This window comes from Anomaloglossus baeobatrachus, chromosome 2, assembly GCF_048569485.1.
Source record: "Anomaloglossus baeobatrachus isolate aAnoBae1 chromosome 2, aAnoBae1.hap1, whole genome shotgun sequence".
Lineage (NCBI taxonomy): Eukaryota > Metazoa > Chordata > Amphibia > Anura > Aromobatidae > Anomaloglossus > Anomaloglossus baeobatrachus.
This window is the reverse complement of record NC_134354.1, coordinates 748004543-748027532: the sequence shown is the minus strand read 5'-3', so window position 1 is coordinate 748027532 and position 22990 is coordinate 748004543. Positions and strand designations below refer to the sequence as shown.

The 22990-nt window shown below is 49.4% G+C and overlaps 1 protein-coding gene across 3 annotated transcripts in view; it reads left to right on the top strand.

Moving 5' to 3' along the window:
* Positions 1 to 22990, top strand: part of DYNC2H1 (dynein cytoplasmic 2 heavy chain 1) — an 852364-nt gene that overhangs the window by 295233 nt on the left and 534141 nt on the right. For all 3 annotated transcript variants that reach the window (XM_075337457.1, XM_075337458.1, XM_075337455.1), the window contains exons 34-38: positions 1017 to 1199; positions 1274 to 1497; positions 11562 to 11677; positions 13498 to 13697; positions 14892 to 15156. In XM_075337457.1, coding sequence (XP_075193572.1) covers positions 1017 to 1199; positions 1274 to 1497; positions 11562 to 11677; positions 13498 to 13697; positions 14892 to 15156 — 988 coding nt within the window. The remainder of the gene's footprint in view (positions 1 to 1016; positions 1200 to 1273; positions 1498 to 11561; positions 11678 to 13497; positions 13698 to 14891; positions 15157 to 22990) is intronic.

Below are 22990 nucleotides of genomic sequence, written 5' to 3'. Positions count from 1 at the left end.
CGTTTTATAATTCGGTGGTGTCTTATCGGGGAGGTGGGGCAGCAGTGTTGGTAGAGCGGCATCACAGGAGGCAGGGGAGATGCTGGAGTACGGCGATGCTGCGAGCGGGGGTGAGGGGAACCCCCAGATGCTCTCTGCGGTGCTGTGCTGGGGCAGCGGGCGCTGCTCTGTGTTGGGGCAGCGGGCGCTGCTCTGTGTTGGGGCAGCGGGCGCTGCTCTGTGTTGGGGCAGCGGGCGCTGCTCTGTGTTGGGGCAGCGGGCGCTGCTCTGTGTTGGGGCAGCGGGCGCTGCTCTTTGCTGGGGCAGCGGGCGCTGCTCTGTGCTGGGGCAGCCGGTGCTGCTCTGCTCTGGGGCAGCGGGCGCTGCTCTGTGCTGGGGCAGCGGGCGCTACTCTGTGCTGGGGCAGCCGGCGCTGCTCTGTGCTGGTGCTCCTTGCAGGCAGTGAGGCACTGTCCATTCTGGAGATATTGGCAATGAGGGCTTCAAAGAAATGGCGGCCGGAGTCTGCGTGTGAGCAGATTAGAGCTTGAGCCGAGAGCTCCATGTGCACATGCACCGACTCTAGGAGCCATTATTTGAAGCTCTTACAGCCGTCATCTTCAGAATATCCTGCCGCGCAGAGCAGGGCCGTCCACTGCTCAGAGCTGCGCAGAGCAGGGCTGGCCGCCAAACAGAGCCACGCAGAGCAGGGCCGCCCGTTGCACAGAGCAGCGCGACCGAGATCAGCGCCTGCAGCACAGCATTGCCCCTGCCTCCTGTGACCCCTCTTCACCTCCTCCCGGTAAGCTACATTTGGATTTTAAGATGCACCCCTCATTGTCCTCCCAAATTTTTAGGAGGAAAAGTGCGTCTTATAATCCGAAAAATTCGGTATTTTTTTTTAAAGCACAGTTCTTGCTGTAGACGATTTGTGGATTGCTCTGCCCCTTATAGTACATTTTAATTGGAACTTCGTGTGATATGAAGCTGTATGTACCTGGTAAAGCACGATGCGACTACTGTACATGTTTCTCCAGGGTATTGATGTGAAATCTATGGGCAGAATTTTCGTCGGCTTGGTGAAGTGTGGAGCTTGGGGTTGCTTTGATGAATTCAATAGACTTGAAGAAGCCGTGCTGTCCGCCGTGTCCATGCAGATCCAAACCATTCAGGATGCACTAAAGAACCACAGGGCTGCCTGCGAGCTGCTGGGGAAGGAGGTAGAGAACCACTCACATTTTTATTATCACCCGTTTTATTATAGCGCTCTATTCTGATATAGTTTTATTTTTAGGTGGATTTGGACCCAAATTCTGGCATCTTCATAACAATGAATCCTGCCGGCAAGGGCTATGGTGGGAGACAGAAGCTGCCTGATAACCTAAAACAGCTTTTCCGTCCAGTCGCCATGTCTCGACCTGACAACGAGCTCATCGCCGAGGTTATTCTTTATTCTGAAGGTTTTAAGGAAGCAAAGACATTGGGTCGGAAGCTAGTGGCCATCTTTAATCTAGCCAGGTAAAGAAGTGTACGGTGATAATGGAACAAAAGATGATATATACCTCTGGAGTTGTGTAAGGCTTAAAGTGAACGTGTCAGGTGCAATATACACCCAGGACCACGAGCAGTTCTGGGTGCATATTGCTAATCCCTGCCTAACCATCCCAGCCTATAGAAGCATAGATAAAGAAATCTTTAGAAAAAGTATTTCTAAAGATTCTTTATAATATGCTAATGAGGCCAGGGACTAATCATAAGGGTGTTAGTTCCCTTGGCTAGTTGTCCCCCTTAGCTAATGAATGTGCAGCGTTAGAGGCATGGTCGCCCTCACCTCTTCTGCCACTGCTTGTTTTTGGCTCTGTGAGCACGATACCAGTTTGAAGCCGGGACAAATACACACGGCTTCATAGTACGCATGATTTGAAGTTCGGGACTTCTGATCATGCGCATTGAGTCAAAATCCAGCGTCGAGCGCGGTGGCAGTAGAGAGCGGTGAGATTGACCATGCCTCTGATACTGCGCATTCATTAGCATGTTAGCACGCCCACAGGGGTGTACTTACATGCTAAGGGGGCTGACTAGCCAGGGGAACTAATGCCCTTGTGACTAGTCACTGGCATCATTAGCATATTATAAAGGATCTTTAGAAATGCCTTTTCTAAAGATCTCTTTATGTTACTACAGGGACAGTCAGGCAGGGATTAGCAATATGCACCCAGAACTGCTCGTGGTTCTGGGTGCATACAGGACTTGACAGGTTCCCTTTAAGACCCCCATACATATGTGGGGGCGGGGCTGGACTTGGTGTCAGAAAGATTAGGATCCAGCAGATCCGATTTCAGACTGCAGATGCTTTGGTTCTTTAGAAATAGGACACAACGTTTTTTAAATGATGGTCTCTCCTTAGGCATCAGTATCTAATTGGTGGGGGATGCGACCCCCAACATCCCTGCTCATTGACTATTATTGGCAGCGCTGGTGGCCAGAAGTTCTCAGCGGCTGCCGGAACATAGCCGCTCTGTCAAACCTCCATCAAATTGAATAGTGGAGGGATCTGCAGTACCCGGCCTCGGCCACTACAGAAATGACGGACTTCTGTCTTCTGGCTGCATCCGAGAACTTTTGGACAGCGCTGGTACCAGCTGATCAACGGAGTGTGCACCCCCAATGATCAGGCATTGATGGCCTTTTCTAAGGATAGACCCTCAATAAAAAGTAGTAACCAACCCCTTTAAGCACCTTGTGGCCACATTTGTTTAATTGTGTGTTAAGATGGACTCTTTCAAAAGGGACACCAAGGCTTTCATTTTATTTTGTGGCAAGTTTAATAAAATAATGCACAGTGCGTAATCCGATTGGCCCAATACAAGGCACCAATCTTTACCGTTACATCACCTTCGGTTAAAATCTCCATGCTTCATGAAATAAATCACCTTTACTCTATAAATGCATCTCAGAATAACGCTAACCCTTTCTGAACACTGTATTCTCTGCGTCCAGCTGTACGCTGTCAGATTTTATGAGCCCATGTGTATTCAGCCTGCAAACTATCTGCACCCACCCGGCTTGATAGATGAGCTCTGTTCCCCATCCTCCCCCTGCTCCTTCTGCTGACGTCCTGCACATGTTCAGCAGAAGCTTCCTTCTCTGTAGGACTAGAATATGATGAAGTCGGTCTCCCAGCAGCACCATCACTTTGTAATAACACCATGTACAGCAATTTCCCAAGGCAAACTGTGCAGCTACATTATATTTACAGAGCAGCATTGTAGATTTGTCCAGACTTTAGGAAGGTCTCGCTTGTCAATCACAGTACTCCGGGCAAGGGAGAGAAAGGGAAACTAGATTTCTGTATTGCTTAAATGGGGACACAGGAGACCATGGGTGTATACTGCTGCCACTAGGAAGCGGACACTATGCAAAAAAAAAGTTGGTTCCTCCCCAGCAGTATATATCTCCAACTGACAACGAGATAATGTTTTAGCTTAGTGTCAGGAGGAGGCAGACATGGGCTGCACTCAGCCCTGTTTCTACCTTACGCTGCTTTCACACATCCGGTTTTTGCTCTGCGGCACAATCCGGCGCTTTGCAGAAAAAACGCAACCGTTTTTTTGCCGACGGTTGCGGGTTTTTTTGCATAGACTTACATTAGTGCCGTATTGTGCTGCATGGGCTTGCATTCCGTCCGTTTTTTGCCGCATGCTGCAGATTTAGCCGATGCGGCGGCCGGATGGAACGTTGCCTGGCACATTTTTTTGTCCGGCAAAAAAAAAAACGCATCGCGCCGCAACCGGCCGGATGCGGCGTGATTTGCAATGCATGCCTATGGACGCCGCATGCGGCGTCCTGCGGCAAAAACCGCATCTGACCGCTGCATGCGTTTTTTTCCACTGCGCATGCTCAGTAGCCTGCCGCAAGCGGCAATAACCGGACGGGCCGCATGTAAAAAACTTATGCAAAGGATGCGGCATTGTCGCCGCATCCGTTGCATAGGTTTTAGAGCCGGATTGGCAATCCGGCTCTGCTAAAACCGGAGGTGTGAAACCAGCCTAAGGCTATGTGCGCACGTGTGCGCTCTGCACCGCACCTAAAAGGTGCGCTTCAGAGCGCAGCTGAAAAGCTCCGTTCTGAAGCGCATGGTGCCGGCAGAGAACGTGCGCTCTGCATGCTGCCTCTCCCTATAGATAGCATGCAAACCGCACGGAAGAAGTGACATGTCACTTCTTAGAACGCAGCGATTCAGGCAGCAGCCGAATCGCTGCGTTCTAATTTGCCACGTGCGCACGGCTCCTGCACAATCTCCATAGACTGTGCAGAGGACGCAGGACGCATGCAGTTACGCTGCGCTACAGATCGCAGCGTAACTGCATGTAATATGCACACGTGCGCACATAGCCTTAGACTTTTGTGTTTTATTAATGATTTCCCTTTCTTTCACATTCAGCTTGTGATTGGAGAACAGAGTGGATTTGTGTCACTCTGTCATCCCACCCAGAGACCGAGAGCACATTGCGGGTTGTGTCACTACTTGTATCCTTTCTGGTCTGACCAGCAATGACCCTAGCCTCCCTAATACATCAAGAGTGTTTGGGCTTCCCAGAAGTTGGTTCTTGTCAGCATACCCCTGCTTGCTCGCCCCCCCAGAGCGTGATGGTCAGGGAGGAAAGAAGGGACCGGTACCTTCAAGCCGCCTGACAGACATCGTCTGGGACGCATGATGATCGTCTTCCTCAGTGTACTGTAAACATGGATTCAGGGTCCTTCAGTACAGATATTCCCTTCCCTTCCCTCGGTCCCGGGCTATGGGGGGCTTCTTAGGCTAGTTTCACACTTGCGTTGAACGGCATCCGTTGCATTGCGTTGTGTGACGGATGCAACGGATGCGTTGCATATAATGGCACAATGGATGCAACGGATCGTACAAAACAACGGAAACCCTTTTTTTTTTTTCTTCTTTACAGTTTTACCAGCTGAGCTGAGCGCTCTCAAAAGCCGGCTGCTGGGCGCTCAGCTGAACGTTCGGCGCCACCGAGAGACAAAATAAAGTTTCTGTGATTTAAAAAAAAAAAAAAAAAAAAAAAATAAAAAGATGAGCATGCGCAGTGAAAAATAAAGGATTCCGCTGCTCAAAAAATGTTACATGCTGCGTTCCTTCTGCCCGGCGGAAGCAACACAGCGTCGGCCAGCGGAAGCAACGCAGGTACTTTTGGCACAATGTGTCATCCATACAAGTTCGTTGACAAATCCGTTAACGGATTCCGCTGTTTTCCAAAAGGGCGCATTGCGCCAGAAGTTAATTAACGCAAGTGTGAAAGTAGCCTTATATATAAAATTTTTATTTATAAAATCCAATAATATTATAGGAATCAGTCATATTTCCTTTAGGCCTGAAACACACATCCGTGAAACACGTGCGTGTTTGGTCCGTTTCCGTGTATACTGGAGACACGGCCAAACGTGCACCAATGTTACTATATCTCAGCGGTTACAATTGCGTTTTTGGTTATGTCCGTGAGTCCGTCTCCGTGATGCGTTTTTTGGTCCGTGTCTCATGCCAGCATGTCCGTTTTCTGCACGCAAAACGCTGCATGGACCCAATGAAAGTCAATGGGTCTGTGCGCACGTCCGAGTGACACGGACGCATCTCTGTTTGCTCCCTGTACGTTTTTTGCTTTTTTCATGTGATGTCGGTCTTTTTTTTTCTTTTTCTGTTTCGTTCTCTCCCTCAGTCCGTCGGTCGGTCTCTATGTCTGTCGGTCGGTCTCTCTGTCTTATCTGTCCCTCTAGCTGTCTGTCGGTCAGTTGCCCCCCCTCTCTCATACTTACCGTTCCCCGATCTCCGGCGCGGCGCTGCACGGCTGTTATAATAACTCCGGCGGCTTTTACTATTTTGAAAAAGCCGGCCGCCCATTAATCAATCTCGTATTCCCTGCTTTACCCGCCCACCGGCGCCTGTGATTGGTTGCAGTCACACACGCCCACCACGCTGAGTGACAGCTGTCTCACTGCACCCAATCACAGCAGCCGGTGGGCGTGTCTATACTGTGCAGTGAAATAAATAAATAAATAATTAAAAAAAACGGCGTGCGGTCCCCCCCATTTTAATACCAGCCAGATAAAGCCATACGGCTGAAGGCTGGTATTCTCAGGATGGGGAGCTCCACGTTGTGGGGAGCCCCCCACCCTAACAATATCAGTCAGCAGCCGCCCAGAATTGCCGCATACATTATATGCGACAGTTCTGGGGCTGTACCCGGCTCTTCCCGATTTACCCTGGTGCGTTGGCAAATCGGGGTAATAAGGATTTATTGGCAGCACATAGCTGCCACTAAGTCCTAGATTAATCATGTCAGGCGTCTATGAGACACCCTCCATGATTAATCTGTAAATTACAGTAAATAAACACACACACACCCTAAAAAATCCTTTATTAGAAATAAAAAACACAAACACATTCCCTCATTACCAATTTATTAACCCCGACAAACCCTCCATGTCCGGCGTACTCCACGGACCTCCAGCGTCGCATCCAGCTCTGCTGCATGGAGGTGACAGGAGCAGCAGAAGACACCGCCGCTCCGGTCACCTCCACGCAGCTAATGAGATGAGTAGCGCGATCAGCTGCTGTCACTGAGGTTACCCGCGGCCACCGCTGGATGCAGCGGTGGCCGTGAGTTACCTGACTGACAGCAGCTGATCGCGCTACTCATCTCATTAGCTGCGTGGAGGTGACCGGAGCGGCGGTGTCTTCTGCTGCTCCTGTCACCTCCATGCAGCAGAGCTGGATGCGACGCTGGAGGTCCGTGGAGTACGCCGGACATGGAGGGTTTGTCGGGGTTAATAAATTGGTAATGAGGGAATGTGTTTGTGTTTTTTATTTCTAATAAAGGATTTTTTAGGGTGTGTGTGTGTTTATTTACTGTCACTTACAGATTAATCATGGAAGGTATCTCGGGGAGACGCCTGACATGATTAATCTAGGACTTATTGGCAGCTATGGGCTGCCAATAAATCCTTATTACCCCGATTTGCCAACGCACCAGGGTATATCGGGAAGAGCCGGGTACAGCCCCAGAACTGTCGCATATAATGTATGCGACAATTCTGGGCGGCTGCTGACTGATATTGTTAGGGTGGGGGGCTCCCCACAACGTGGAGCTCCCCATCCTGAGAATACCAGCCTTCAGCCGTATGGCTTTATCTGGCTGGTATTAAAATGGGGGGGGACCGCACGCCGGTTTTTTTAATTATTTATTTATTTATTTCACTGCACAGTATAGACACGCCCACCGGCTGCTGTGATTGGGTGCAGTGAGACAGCTGTCACTCAGCGTGGTGGGCGTGTGTGACTGCAACCAATCACAGGCGCCGGTGGGGAGAGAAAGCAGGGAATACGAGATTGTTTAATGACCGGCCGGCTTTTTCAAATTAGAAAAAGCCGCCGGAGCAGTGTGAACGCCGTGCAGCGCCGGTGATCGGGGAACGGTGAGTATGAGAGAGGGGGGGACACTTCAGTCACTTGGGGGATTAGCGGTCACCGGTGAATCCTTCACAAGTGACCGCTAATCAGTACACGGCACAAAGACAGAGCCGCGTCATGACTATGAAGTCGGGTGAAGTTCACCCGAGTTCATTCTCATCCCGCTACTCTGTCTTCCGACATGTAGTAACGACATTTTGCATCACACACGTACATTTCACACGGACAACACACACACATGTCAGTTATTTCACTCACGCACACACGGACATTCCACACGCACATACGGCTAGCATACGGGATACACACGCAGGCCACACATACCATAAAAACGGACCTAAAAAACGGAAAACGGACCCGAAAAACGGCCCATTTTACACGGACGTGGTTTTCACGGATGTGTGACGGAGGCCTTAATTGTATTTAAGATGAGACAGAGGTTTCCTTTTTTTGCCCTGCTTTCTTTCCTCCCTCCACGATTCCTTCCTTCTGCTCCAGCTGTGTCCTTCGTGCTACCCTTGTGGTTAATTTATCTACCTTAGCTCCCTGCTTCATTGTTGCCTGTTCCTGCGGTCAGGACACACCCTCCGCAACTCACCCACAGCGTCGCTTCTGCGCTCCCTTCCTACCACACCTAGCCTATCAGAGTATGTCTCTCTCTCAGCCTGCGGGAACCTTGCTCACCTTTTTATGGTCACTGCCTCCTTTTTCGCTCCAACACCACCTCCTGCAATCCGCTATCTTCTTGTCCACGCTAGCTCCTCAGTGCCTCCTGCCTCCATTCCTCTCCTGCATGCCTGACACCCAGAGCCTGCAGTCCTCCCTGCTTGTCAGAGCCACTGTCTTCGAAGCTCGCCAAGGCTCCAGAGTGCTGAACCTGCCACTTCAGGGCAGCTCCTTCCCCAGCATCTCTTCCTCTGGCACCTCCTTCCTTTCTATGCCTATCCTCAGGGAGCCTCGCTCACACTCTCTGGCTCTTATCCTTCACTTTGCTTATGCTGCATGTCACAAGACGTTTCCTTCTGGTCAGAGCTCGTCCCCCTGCCCAAATTGTAGCCCGCTCAATACGCCATCCCCACAGGACCTCCCATAGCCCACAGTATCTAGGCCTTGGTTTTAGTCATGAAATGGCTACCTAATCCAATCACCACCTCTGGGGTCTTGGTCGCTTCGCAGGATGAGTTGGACTGAGTTCCTCAGCTCCTACATGAAATACCATGCAAAAGGTCCAAGAAGCTAGTTTGTCTTGAAGATCTGCTACTGCTTCAGCGTCCACAAGTATGGCATCCTTTTCTTTTTACAAGAAATTTAAAGCGACCTCCTCAGGTTTACGCTAACCACGAGGAATTCAACTACATTTTTGCCAGGGAATGGGAGCATCCAGAAACACGTTTACAAAGACGTAAGCATATGGAAGTCCTATACCCTTTTGCATCTGAGCTTCTTCAAAGATGGACTGAGTCTCAATCAGTGAATCCCCCAGTCTCCCGGCTCTCCACCAACACTATCCTTCCTCTCTAAGATGGAGCCTCACTCAAGGAACCCTCCAACAGGCACACTGAGATTCTAGCAAAATCTGAGGTGGCGGGACCGGCCCTCAGGCTTGTCCTACACTTCCAGATGGGTTTCTGGAAACATATTCTAACAGCTTCACTAGTTGCAGCCACATGTTCACCACTTGTGGCCAGCAATATCGTCACTATCCGCAGAGTCTTATGGCTGAAAGCTTGTAACACAGACTCCGCATCCATGAAGTTTCTCACCAGTCTCCCAACTTTTCTGAAAAAAAAAAACTGGACAACATCATCTTGGATACCACTTGTGGTAAAAGTTCTTCTTTTACACAACAGATGCCAAAATATCCACCCCCCAATAGATGCCTGATTCCCTTTGTGCGCTTTTTGCCAAATTTCACCCAGAAACAAAAGTTACCAGGTCAAGTCTCCAATCCGTCGAGAAAAAAAGAAGGGCGTCCTTCAAGCCTTCTCGCTCCTGGTGTTCCCAAGAAAGGCCTTCCAAATTCAACAGATTCTCTTCAGCATGAAGTAGCGTTCCCACCTGGAAAACCCTTTCTAGGTGGTTGGTTGCCCCTTGAATTCATGGACAAGTGGCTTTCAATTGTTTCCTATGGCTGCAAAATAGTTTTCCATTCTTACTTACTTTCATTTCTTCATATCCTGCCCCCAAAAGTTCCTTCTCTCATCCCTGGTTTCTTCAAGGCCATTGATTCTCTGCTCAGATCTGGTGTCGTCATTCCCGTTCCTTTTCAGGAGAGCTTCTCAGATTTCTATTCAAACCTGTTTGTGGTCCTGAAGAAGGATGTATCCATCCATCCAATTTTGGATTTCAAGTTATTGAACAGGCTCGTCTGTCTCCACCACTTCAGGGTGGAGTTGCTCTGCTCAGTGCTAGCCTCCATGGAGCCTGAAGAGTTTCTACGTTCAGTAGATATCTATGATGCCTACGCACAACACTAAGTCAGGCAGGTTACTTAGCACTATACGAGTGCATATCACATGACGGACTCACCATTTAACCACCTAGATAAAATGTGCCATACCTCAGTGAGATATTAGTTGATATTCTGGCCCAAAATATGTAAGCTCGCAATCCACGTCACGGATTCTCACACTTGCGAGTCCCTACACTCAATTATTTGGAAAAACCACATAGGACTATATTGCCTGACCCAGTGTTGTGCGTCATTTAAAAGCCACAATTCAGACACTGTGCATCTCGCGTATCCGTGTGAGATGCACTCATATAGTGCTGATTAACCCACCTGACCTCTGGCATCATTTATAGGTTGCAGTTCAGACACTGTACATCTCACTCATCTATATCACGGGCTCCCAATGCAAGCCTTAATAGTGTGCATTTCCTATGCTAAACAGCCGCCCCTCCCCTTTAGTGTGGAGGTTTGTGTGGCTGTATCATCAGCATCGTGCACCTGGGCTGCGGACATCTTTATTAGGAGGGTTTGCCATGTTCTGTGTGGGGGCGTACATCATCTGAATTGGCTCCTATAGTCTGTTTTTTTGCCTTTAGATCCACCATTATCCACTAAACCCGGTTTGTCTTATTGGAAGCTCACTGAGTAAGGGATAGAGTGCCTCCACTCAATGTCATGGCTCACTCCACTCATGCAGGTATGCAAGGCTGCTACCTGGTCTTCCATTCATACCTTCTTAAGATTCTACAAGGGTTCACAACAAAGCTGTGTTTGATGCGAGGCTTAGCATAAGGGTCTTGCAGGCTGCAGTGGTCCGACCTTGGACTTGAGAGTACCATCTTGTGCCTAACCTTAGGACTGCTTTAGAACATCCCATGGTCTCCTGTGCCCCCCCATGAAGCGATAGAGAAACAAATATTTTGGGTACTCACCGTAAAATGTTTCTTAGAGCCTTCATTGGGAGACACCACACCCGCCCTTGTTTTCAGTTGCTTAGAGTTGTGTTGTTTAACTACGATTCTTCAATATATTCTTACCGTGCTATTGCTTCTCCTACTGCTACTAAGGCCGGTGTCACACTTGTGATTGCCTCGTGTGTATCTGGTGCAAGTCTCGCGGTGCATAACCTGGCACAGACTCACACTCTCTTCACAGGAGTGGGTCGGTTGCATGCATCTCTATGCAACCGACCCGCTCCTGTGAGCAGAGTCTGAGTCCGTGTCGGGTGATGCACCGCGAGACTCGCGCGAGATACATGCGAGGCAATCGCAAGTGTGACACCAGCCTAACTGAATATCTGTGTGCCTGTTGGTGGGTTATACTACTAGGGAGGAGCCAGTGTCAGCCTCCTAGTGGCAGCAGCAAACACCCATGCTCTCCTGTGTCCCCCCCAATGAAGGCTCCAAGAAAAGATTTTACGGTGAGTACCCAAAATGACTTATTGATGAAGCACAAGCCTGCTAAACCAAGCCATTAGCATGATTTACATACTTGTCCATGTACAGTTCTAAGAAAAAACAATGCAGAATTGTTCTTTTATAGGGAAAAACAAGTGTTTATGACTGCAGAGCTGACGGCTACCTGCGATAACCCAATAATATCATGCCATACTCGTGTAGTGCACGGCAGTAACTAAGTTTTGCATTACAGGGAACTGTTGACCCCCCAGCAGCATTATGACTGGGGATTAAGAGCACTGAAGACCGTCCTTAGAGGCTGTGGGAATCTTCTTCAGCCATTAAAGAAAAATGGAGCAAAGCTGAACAGTAAGATTTGTCACGATTGCTTTCCTACCTGATTTGTTTGGCGTGCACGGCCGCTGCTGACACTTTTGCACGTGATGGCCATCATTCTAGAGCTGAGCCTTATTTTTGCATGTCATGTAGAGGAGGTTTAGCTTGGATCTTCTCCTTTTGGTTATTGATTTTAACGGGGTGCCACTAGTCACAACTAAAAATCATTAAGAAGCCTGTTTGAAAAATTGACCATTGCAGCTCAGTATTTTCATTTGGAAGCCATTGAAGAGTTTTCTCACCTAAACCCACATTCTCACTAAGAGGCGTCTGACGCTGTTGCTGGGTGCATAAATTTAGGAAGTCACTGCAGAGTTGACTGGTGCAGATCATTACCACATGGATGTAAAGGGCGGTAATGGGCTATGCTACAGCTAACTTAACATAGTAAAAGTTGTATTTGGAATTAGAGGTGTGCCTTCATTCTTTAGACTCCCAACCACAGTATTTATTTGTAATGTGATGATGATTCTACAAAGACATTTAATTGAAAGTATTCTCCCTCAAATAAGTATTAGATTTTGCAAAATGTATAACATTTTTAAATTGGATATCCTCGAGTTTGGAAGTTTTCCGCTATCCATGAAACGAAGGTCGATCATGTGAACTGCTGCTCTATTCATTCCTATTGGCAGCTCTGGAGATAACTGAGTGTGTGAAGGTAGCCTGGGCTACAGGTTGTTTGTTCAAATGTAATAAGATTATCTGTGTATGTAAATAATCCATGTATAAATGTAATTGCATGAATATTTGTGCCTATATAACAATTGCAATAGGTTATAACCTAGTTCATAGCCCCAGATGTATGTTCAGGAAAGGGTTAACCAACAAGATGATGAAACCAAGGTACAAATGAACGAACTATGGTCAAGGGAGATATTCATTAAGTTAATTGGGAGCCTTATCAGTAAAATTCACAGTAGAAGGAATGTAATCTCTGTAGGATGAGGCAGGTGAGCCCATACTCCCATGCATCACTTCTACAGAATCTCATCTTCGCTTACTGTCTTCAAAGTGTGAGAAAGGAATGTACCATCTGGGATGATATATGATTTCATGCATTCTCCCAATGCTACCTATACGCACTCCCCCCTAATTATTCTTTATTAGTATGTGTGAGCAAATGGAGAAGGTTTGTAAATATGTTTCAAGGCTGAAATGATGTATTAATGCTTGAGCAATTCAATACACGGGCCAGACGCCTATGCTGGCTCAAAGGGTGAACACAGTTTCTGTGGTCATTGCTTCTGAGTAATTTAATATATCTGTACAGATAGCTGATTTGTACCCATCCTTTGGATTTGCCCTGAACAAAGACTCCATTAGCAGTCTTACCCAAATTTCTCCCTTGACAAGTGCTATACTGAGCTGATGTTCAGCGCTCCCATAAAAATTAAGGTAGCGGTGGTTCACATGATCGACCTTCGCTCCACTAAAGACCCCTGGTTTTCGCAATCAGTGGAGCTCTCAGCGGTCGAACCACCAAGCATCGGGGAAGTTATCCCTTATCCTTTTGGGTAAGGCATAACTTCCAAACTTGAGTACCCCTTTAATGAGAATGTTGTAGATATTGCTGATATACACATGCTATGGCGCCCTCTGCTGTTCTCTCAGAACATAGGCCTAATGACCATGGTTAATGGTCGCTCATGCTCAGTAGCTCTGTCTTACGGCTTCTAAGTGTTCTAAGAAGTCTGTGTTTTGTGTGCTCCATATTTTCTTGGTCATATCTTTCTTTATATATCAATCCTGTCCCATGTGATCTGTATGTGACAAATCTGTTTACCTTCCAGTCGGTGAAAGCCACATTGTGGTTCAGGCTCTGAGGCTTAATACCATGTCCAAGCTGACGTTCGCGGACTGCTCCCGATGCGATGCATTGATTAAGGACGTTTTCCCTGGAATTGATTTTAAAGATGTGGAGTACATAGAGTTAAGCGCAGCCTTACAGAATGCATTTGAGGAAGCAAATCTAGAAATCATACCAAGCCAGGTAAGTTCATTTCATTACTATGGTTAGTGAGGATGGATTACTGAGCTCATAGTGCTATGGTTGATGAGTTTTCTCACAATTACCATTAATGGTTGTTAATTCACTGGGACCGTTATTGATTCATGAGACACCCTCACCCCCGATCACTGGGACATCTACTAATCACTTCAACCCCAGCCCCCACTGTTAATTGTGCTCCTCCCATTTGCCACACTAATTACTTTGACCTTGGTACCACTGATCATTGTGACCTCTCCCCCATGCCTCATTCATTATTATGGCCCCCCCCTGGTCACCGTGACCCCAGCCCCCACTGGTCACAGTGACCCCAGCCCCCACTTGGTCACCGTGACCCCAGCCCCCACTTGGTCACCGTGACCCCAGCCCCCACTTGGTCACCGTGACCCCAGCCCCCACTTGGTCACAGTGACCCCAGCCCCCACTTGGTCACCGTGACCCCAGCCCCCACTTGGTCACCGTGACCCCAGCCCCCACTTGGTCACCGTGACCCCAGCCCCCACTTGGTCACCGTGACCCCAGCCCCCACTTGGTCACCGTGACCCCAGCCCCCACTTGGTCACCGTGTCCCCTGCCCCGACTGGTCACCGTGTCCCCAGCCCCCACTTGGTCACCGCGACCCCAGCCCCGACTGATCACCTACTAGTGTCTCAAGTCCCCTTCTCGTCCTCACCAGCACTGTGCCAATATAGTAATGCATAGCTAAAATTAAAAGAAGACAAAAAAAACCCAACATTCTGACATTGTATAGGAACCCAAGAGAAGTTTTGATCTGTACTGGTCTACGTCTGGAGACTCCACCAATCACTAGCATAGAGGTAGAAGCCCTGAGCTGTGTCTTGCTCCTTTCTGTCTGTGTTCATCGCTCTCGGCTGATTCTATGAGATATGAGCAGAACATTGTATAGGTTTATAGAAAACGTGAGTCCATACCCCACTAACCCTGCCTCTTCACAGCTGACCGGGCGCTGGTATTATCTGCCTATTCATTACAACAGTCTTACGACCTGGACCCTAAGGAATAAAAAATTCTGACATGCCTCTATCTAACCTTGCTTGCCCTTCAATTGTGCGTCAATTAGAGATTTAGTTATTGACAGCCATGGTTCTATTTTTTTTTTGTCTTTTAATCTTTTACTGTTCTCTTCACTTTTTGCCACTTTTTCCATTTGCACAGATTAAGAAAGCTCTGGAGTTATATGAGCAGCTGCGCCAAAGAATGGGAGTAGTAATTGTTGGGCCAAGTGGTGCCGGCAAGTCTACCCTATGGCGCATGTTACGAGCCGCTCTTGGAAAGACTGGAAAGGTTGTAAAACAGTATACCATGAATCCTAAAGCTATGCCCAGACATCAGCTGCTCGGACACATAGACATGGATACCAGAGAGTGGTCGGATGGAGTCCTGACCAACAGTGCGCGGCAAGTCGTCCGAGAGCCTCAAGGTGAATCATTTCTGCATTAATATTGTGTCTCACTCATACTGATGTTCTTGCACTATGCAGCATAGAACTAGAAGTCCCAGCAGCCTCTGCCAAACACAGATGGTCCTATATAATGGCATGTTACTGTTTTAGGTATAGTTAGGTTTATAATGCTTTAATGATCAAATTATTGGTTCAAATTTCTTTGTCGCTCCATTGGGAGACCCAGACAATTGGGTGTATAGCTATTGCCTCTGGAGGCCACACAAAGTATTACACTTAAAAGTGTAAGGCCCCTCCCCTTCTGGCTATACACCCCCAGTGGGATCACTGGCTCACCAGTTTTGTGCTTTGTGCGAAGGAGGCAACACATCCACGCATAGCTCCACTTTTTAGTCAGCAGCAGCTGCTGACTATGTCGGATGGAAGAAAAGAGGACACATATAGTGTCCCCAGCATGCTCCCTTCTCACCCCACTGTATGTCGGAGGTGTTTGTAAGGTTGAGGTACCCATTGCGGGTACGGCGGCAGGAGCCCACATGCTGATTCCTTCCCCATCCCTTTTTACAGGGCTCTGGGTGAAGTGGGATTTACCGGTCTCCAGGCACTGAGACCGTGCTCCATCTACAGCCCCTGGAGAAGATGCTGGATGGAGCGGAGTACATCAGGGACATGGCCCTGCTTCCTCAAGGTACTCTGTGTCCCCGTGCATTTGGCGCTCACACCGCAGCATGCTGGGTGTTGTAGTGCGCCGGGGGACATCAGCGCTGCGGCGCCTGTGCCATGGCCTCATTCAGCTTTGCTGAAGCAGGCTCACTTATGGGAATTGGTCGCGCCGGCCGCTGGGACTGCGGCGCGGCTGGCACTTGTAGTGCGCCGGGGACTTCAGCGCGGCCTGCGCTTTTACGGCGGCCGCGCTGATAACTAGAGTCCCCGGCTTTTGCGGCCTGCTTCCGTTCGTTCCCGCCCCCAGACCTGCCAGTCAGGAGAGGGGCGGGACGCTGGCCACTTCCAGGAATCGGTCGCGCCGGCCGCTGGCAGCGGCGCGGCTGGCACTTGTGGTGCGCCGGGGACTTCAGCGCGGCCCGCGCTTTTACGGCGGCCGCGCTGATAACTAGAGTCCCCGGCTTTTTGCGGCCTGCTTCCGTTCGTTCCCGCCCCCAGACCTGCCAGTCAGGAGAGGGGCGGGACGCTGGCCACTTCTATGAATCGGTCGCGCCGGCCGCTGGAACTGCGGCGCGGCTGGCACTTGTGGTGCGCCGGGGACTTCAGCGCGGCCCGCGCTTTTACGGCGGCCGCGCTGTTAACTCGAGTCCCCGGCTTCTGGGCCTAGTCTCCCTTCGTTACCGCCCACAGCCCTGACAGTCAGGGTAGGGGCGTGACGCTGCATAGAGCAGAGCTGAGAGCTGGAGTATGTTTTGCATACTCCACCCCTCTCACTGTGTGCACTGTGAATCCGGATTCCCGCACTTTCTCAGGCACGCCCACGGCTTCCTTCTCTACAAGGACACCGGCAGCCATTAGTGTCAGTTTCTGTACGATACAGAGACAAGTGTGGAAGACCCTGGCATTCTGATAGTCACACAATCGCTGTAACAGGCGTTAAGCAGCACCTGTGGTGCTAACCCCACTAGTGCAGAAGTGCACTTATAGATATGCTTGTACTATATACATTGCACTGTTTGGTCGCACGTTGTATATACCCTCCTGGATTATGCGGAGGAGTTATCAGCATATTCTCTGTGTAAAACAAAGGTGCAGAACCACATGTTTTTCTATACAGCTGGTACAGCATGTACGGCTATACGGCCGGCAGGTACATAGACTCCCATTGTATGCACTGATGGCCAGGGGATGAGGACGGTGTCTGCAGTATTTACTGACAGTTTTTCTGAGACTATGGCTATGATACTAGAAGCCTAGCAGTCCGGACATGTCTCTCACAATATGGGCACTGTTGAATCATTGATCCATGGCCCCCCTCAGTGTGAATAACTAACAGCTCCGGGAATGTCACACGCATCCCAGAGTCACGGCTCTGCACGGACGTCAGTCCCAGACAGCCTAAGGGGCTCGCTATGAGCGGCCTCGGTTTCATCAGGGTCCTAACAGAAGGACTCGCTGTGTAATGAGGCGGAAGTAGCGGCTCAGGATTCTGATCCTGAGACCGCTCTCAATCTGGATACACCTGATTGTGACGCCATAGTAAATAATCTTATAGCGTCCATCTATAGAATGTGGGTTATTTCTCACAGCTCCTCCAGTGGAGGAGTCAGCTTCACGTATTTTTCTGGACCACTCTGCCTTCAGAGAGGCAGTCCAGGAACACCACGCTTATCCAGATATGCGCTTCTCCAAACGGCTTAGGATACACGTTATCCCTGTCCCCTGACTTGGTCAAGGACTGGACCCAATGTCCCGAGCGGCATCCTCCAATCTCCAGGCTTGTAGCTAGATCCATAGTTGCAGTGGGAGATGGAACTGCAAACTCAAAGATGCCACTGACAGACAGATGGATCTCTGGTCGAAAGCCATCTATGACGCTGTCGGCGCACCGTTGGCTCCGGCATTCTCTCCCTTGGGGCACTCCAAGCTATTTCAGCTTGTCTTACACAGATTGACACGGTTACACGTACATCTGTGCCGCAGGTGGCATCCTTAACCTCTCAAATGTCTGCATTTGTTTCTTACGCGATTCAGGTTGTCCTGGACTCTGCGAACCGTGCGGCGGTAGCCTCCGCTACTCCGTGTTTTTAAGCAGAGCCTGGTCTGCTCGTTAAGTGAATGGAAGGCAGATTCTGCTTCCAAAAAAGGTTGCCTAACCAGTTGCCTTTTTCTGCTGACCGACTGTTTGGTGAGCGTTGGATGTAACCATCAAACAGTCCAGGGGTAAGGATTCATCCTTTCCTCAGCCCGGACACAACAAACCCCAACAGAGCAAGAGGCAGTCGGGGTTTTCGGCCTTTTCGAGGCTCGGGCAGGTCCCATTTTTCCTCGTCCAATGTGGACTCAAAAGGATCAGAGGAGCTAAGATTCTTAGCGGGCTCAGTCTCGCCCAAAAAAAGCGACAGTCTGAAAACCCGCTTCCAAGGCGGCTTCCTCATGACTTGCGGCCTCGGTCGGTAGCAGGCTCTCCCGCCTTGGCGATATTTAGCTGCCATAGGTCAATGACCATTGAGTGTGAGACATTCTGTCTCACGGGTACAGGATAGAGCTCACTTCTCGTCCTCCAACTCGATTCTTCAGAATTTCTCCACCTCCCGGCCGGGCCGCTGCTCTTCTGCAAACAGGGTGCACTCTATAGGCAGAAAGAGTGATGACCCCCGTTCCTCTTCAGGAACAAGGTCACGGTTTTTACCCCAAATTCTTTGCGGTACCTATAACAACGGGCCGTTCCGTCCCGTTCTGGATCTAAAAATGCTCAGCAAGCTCGTGGACACCAGGCGGTTCCGGATGGAATCCCTCCGCCATGTCATCGCCTCAAGGTCCCAAGGATATTTCCTAGCATCATTAGGCATCAAGGATGCTTATCCACACGTGCCGATTGATCCAGAGCACTAGCGTTTCTACGCTTCGTTATAGGAGACGAACACCCTCTGTTCGTAGCTCTACCTTCCGGCTAGCGACAGTCCAACTGGTCTTCGCCAAGGTCAGGGCAGCAGTAGTCACAGTCCTGCACTCTCAGGGTCACTCTGTGGTCCCGTATTTAGACGATCTACTTGTCAAGGCACTCTCTTAGGAAACATGCCAACACTGCCCGAACGTTGCGCTGGAGACTCTCTAGAGTTTTGGGTGGATCATCAACTTTTTAAAGTCAGATCCGACCCCGACCCTATCGATAACATATCTAGGCATAGAGTTTCTTACTCTCTCAGCGATAGTGAAGCTGCCGCTAGACAAACAGCATTCACTACGGGCTGCAAGCTCTTCTTTAAGAACCAGTCGCACACATTGAGACGCCTCATGCACTTCCTACGTAGGATGGTAGCAATGGAGGCAGTTCCTTTCGCGCAGTTTTACTGCGTCCACTACAATGGGACATTCTCCGCCAATGGGACGAGGAGTCGACGTCCCTCAACAGAGTCGTCGTTCTTTCTCAGGCGGCCAAGGAATCTCTACGGTGGTGGCTTCTTCTCACCTCTTGGTCAAAAAGAAGGTCCTTCCTATCCCCGTCCTGGGCAATAGTTACGACAGACGCGAGTCTATCAGGGTGGGGAGCAGTTTTTCTCCACTACAGCGCTCAGGGTACGTGGACTCAGCAAGAGTCCACTCTTCAGATCAATGTTCTTGAACACAGAGCAGTGTATCTTGCCCTACAATCCTTCCAACAGCGGCTGGAAAGCAAGCATATCCGACTTCAGTCGGACAGCTCCACAGCGGTGGTATACATCAACCACCAAGGAAGAACGCGCAACCGGCAAGCCTTCCAGGAAGTCCGGCAGGTTCTGATGTGGGTGGAAGACACGGCATCCACCATATCCACAATTCACATCCCAAGTGTGGAAACTAGGAAGCTGACTTCCTAAGTCGCTGAGGTGTGGCCGAAAGAGTATGGTCTCCTCACCCGGACGGGTTTCAGGAGATCTGGCGCCGCTGACAGAGGCCGGACGTCGATCTAATGGCGTCACGGCACAACAACAATGTGCCAGCTTCATGGCACGGTTTCACAATCATCGAGCTCTGGCGGCAAACGCCTTAGTTCAGCATTGGTCGCAGTTCCAGCTACCTTAGGTGCCACCTCTGGCATTGTTGCCCAGAGTACTGCGCTAGATCAAGACCGACTGCGGCCGCGCCATCCTCGTCGCTACAAATTGGCCGAGGATGTTGTGGTACCAGACCAATCAGACTGGCTGTCTCAAGGGCCATTCTTCCATTTGAATTCTACGGCCCTCAACCGGATGGTGTGGCATTGAGTCCTGGAACCTAGTGTCGTCAGGATTACCTCAGGACGTGGTTGCCACCATGAGACAGGCTAGCATACCAACGTCCGCCAAGATTGACCACAGGACGTGGAAGATGTTCTTATCTCGGTGCTCGGCGCAGGGTGTTTCTCCCTGGCCGGTTGCATCGTCTATGTTTCCTTCCTTCCTGCAATCTAGGTAGGAAAATGAGTTGTCGCTCAGTTCCCTTTAGGGACAAGTCTCAGCGCTATCTGTATTTTTTCAGAAACGACGACTTCCTCAGGTACGCACGTTCCTACGGGGAGTTTGTCTTCTCAGCACTCCGTACAAGCGGCCGTTAGAGCCCTGAGATCTGAACAAGGTTCTAATTGCTCTCCAGATGCCGCCTTTCGAGCCTTTGAAGGATGTCTCCCTTCCCGTTTTTCACGGGAAGTGGCCTTCTAGTAACGGTCTCGTCTCTTAGGAGAGTTTCCGAGCTAGCAACGCTCTCATACAAACTCCCTTCCTGGTCCTTCACCAGGACAGGGTAGTTCTGCGTCCGGTTCCGGAATTTCTCCCTAAGGTGGTATCCCATTTTCATATCAATCAGGATATCACCTCACCTTCTTTGTGTCCTCGTCCAGTCCATCAATTTCGGAAAGATTTGCATCTGTTGGTTCTGGTGAGAGCACTCAGGTTCTACTTCCCGCATGGCGCTCCTGCGCCACCCGGATGCACTCTTTGTCCTTGTCGCTGGTCGGCGTAAACAGTCGCAAGCTTCCAGATCCACCCTTGCTCGGGGGCTCGAGGAACCAATTCTTGAAACCTACAGTTCTACTGGGCTTCTGGTTCTCTCAAGGCCGAAGGCCCATTCTACCAGAGCCGTGGGTGCATCCTGGGCATTACGGCACCAGGCTACGGCTCAGCAGGTGTGTCAGGCACCCACCTGGTCGAGTCTACTTACTTTTACCAAGCATTATCAGATGCATACCTACGCTTCGGCAGACGCCAGCCTAGGTAGATAAGTCATTCAGGCGGCGGTTGGCCACCTGTAGGAGAGGGCCGTTTGACGGCCCTATCATGAGGTATTCTTTTACCCACCCAGGGATTGCTTTTGGACATCCCAATTGTCTGGGTCTCCCAATGGAGCGACAAAGAAGAAGGGAATTTTGTTTACTTACCGTAAATTCCTTTTCTTCTAGCTCCAATTGGGAGACCCAGCACCCGCCCTGTTTTCTCGGGGTTTTTCTGTTTTTTCGGGTACACATGTTGTTCATGTGGTATGGTTCAGTTCTCCGATGTTTCCTCGGATTGAATTGGTCTTTAAACCAGTTATTGGCTTTCCTCCTTCTTGCTTTGGCACTAAAACTGGTGAGCCAGTGATCCCACTGGGGGTGTATAGCCAGAAGGGGAGGGGCCTTACACTTTTAAGTGTAATACTTTGTGTGGCCTCCAGAGGCAATAGCTATACACCCAATTGTCTGGGTCTCCCAATTGGAGCTAGAAGAAAAGGAATTTACGGTAAGTAAACAAAATTCCCTTCTTTTTATGTTGAACTGGACACATGGTGTAATAATGTCTTCAGAGTGGAATAAATTATTATTTTTCTTATTTCACTTCTCTGTTGTGGAGATATTAGCAGTCAAGATGTTTGGAACCTAATGAGTTAACACCCACTTGTATCTAACAAACGTTATCAGGCAGTTTTCACTGCGGGGCGTGTACTTCTTCTACCTGTATGATGCTGACCAATCATGAGCAGGCAACAACATTCAAAGAAGAAAAGAACACGCCCCCACCATAACTTATAGCAAATTTTTCAGTGTGTGAGACGTATATAATGACACAGACCTGATGTCCTGCTCTCACCTCCTGCATGAGTCAGTATAGGGGGAGAGGCATTGCAGCTGAGTTCATTTGTGTCACATTACAAACCTTTCTGTCAGCTCTCTTAGGCTGGGGCTACACTGGGTACTAGTGCGATGCTCGCATGACACTCGGCTTGCGCTGGCAGCACAGCAGCAGCCAAGTGTCATGCTAGTATCCCTGCGTCTGAGGTCCGACTGTGCGAGCGGACCTCAGCTGCGGGGGGCGGGCTGGCACTGAGGAGGGGCAGGCCGGAACGGCGGAGGGGAGGGAGGGATTTCTCTCCCTCTCTCCTCCATAGCCGGCTATTGCGATTCTCGCTCTGCACGCGTAGTACACCGGTGTACCGCGAGTGCAGTGCGATTTTTCTCTCGCCCCATTCACTTAAATGGGTGCCAGAGAAAAGAGTCCCGCATTACAGTTGCAGCATGCTGCGATTGTTTTCTCGGTCCGATTAGGGCTGAGAACATAATCGCTCATGTGCGCTGACTCACAGGCTAGAATTGGTCCGAGTAGAATGCGATGTTTTATCGCACTCCACTAGCACCGATTTTCTTGCCGTGTGGCTTAGGCCTAACTGTCATAACATGGTCACCTCTGCTGTACTACGTCTTCCCCCACACTGCCCTTCTGGACATGTGTCAGCTATTTAACTTACTGTCTGCTATGCTCGCGACAACATCTAATCACCCTGCAATTAGATCAGGCTGTTGTTATGTTTCACACAGGTCAAAATTACAACATTGCACTCTCAAAAAAAGAAGAACAAGGTTTATTCTTTGCAAAATTCTTGTATTTTTATTTATATTGAAATGTGACAGGGGAACGTTTCGGCCCAATAAGGCCTTTTTCACGCCTAGTCACTAGGATGAAGAAAGAAATGGTAATCAGTTTTATACAATAATGTACAATATTTACATATATACAAATAAATAACATAAAAACCATAAGAGGTATGGTCTTGATGCATTTGAAACAACGACAAGAGAGACAAAAAGACACATATAGAAAGAGAGCAAGATAGTAGTTTAGTATGAGAGAAGAAAAAGGAGGGGGGGGGAGAAAGGGAGAGCGGAAAAATGAATAGTACGGGGCCTAGGCATACCTTT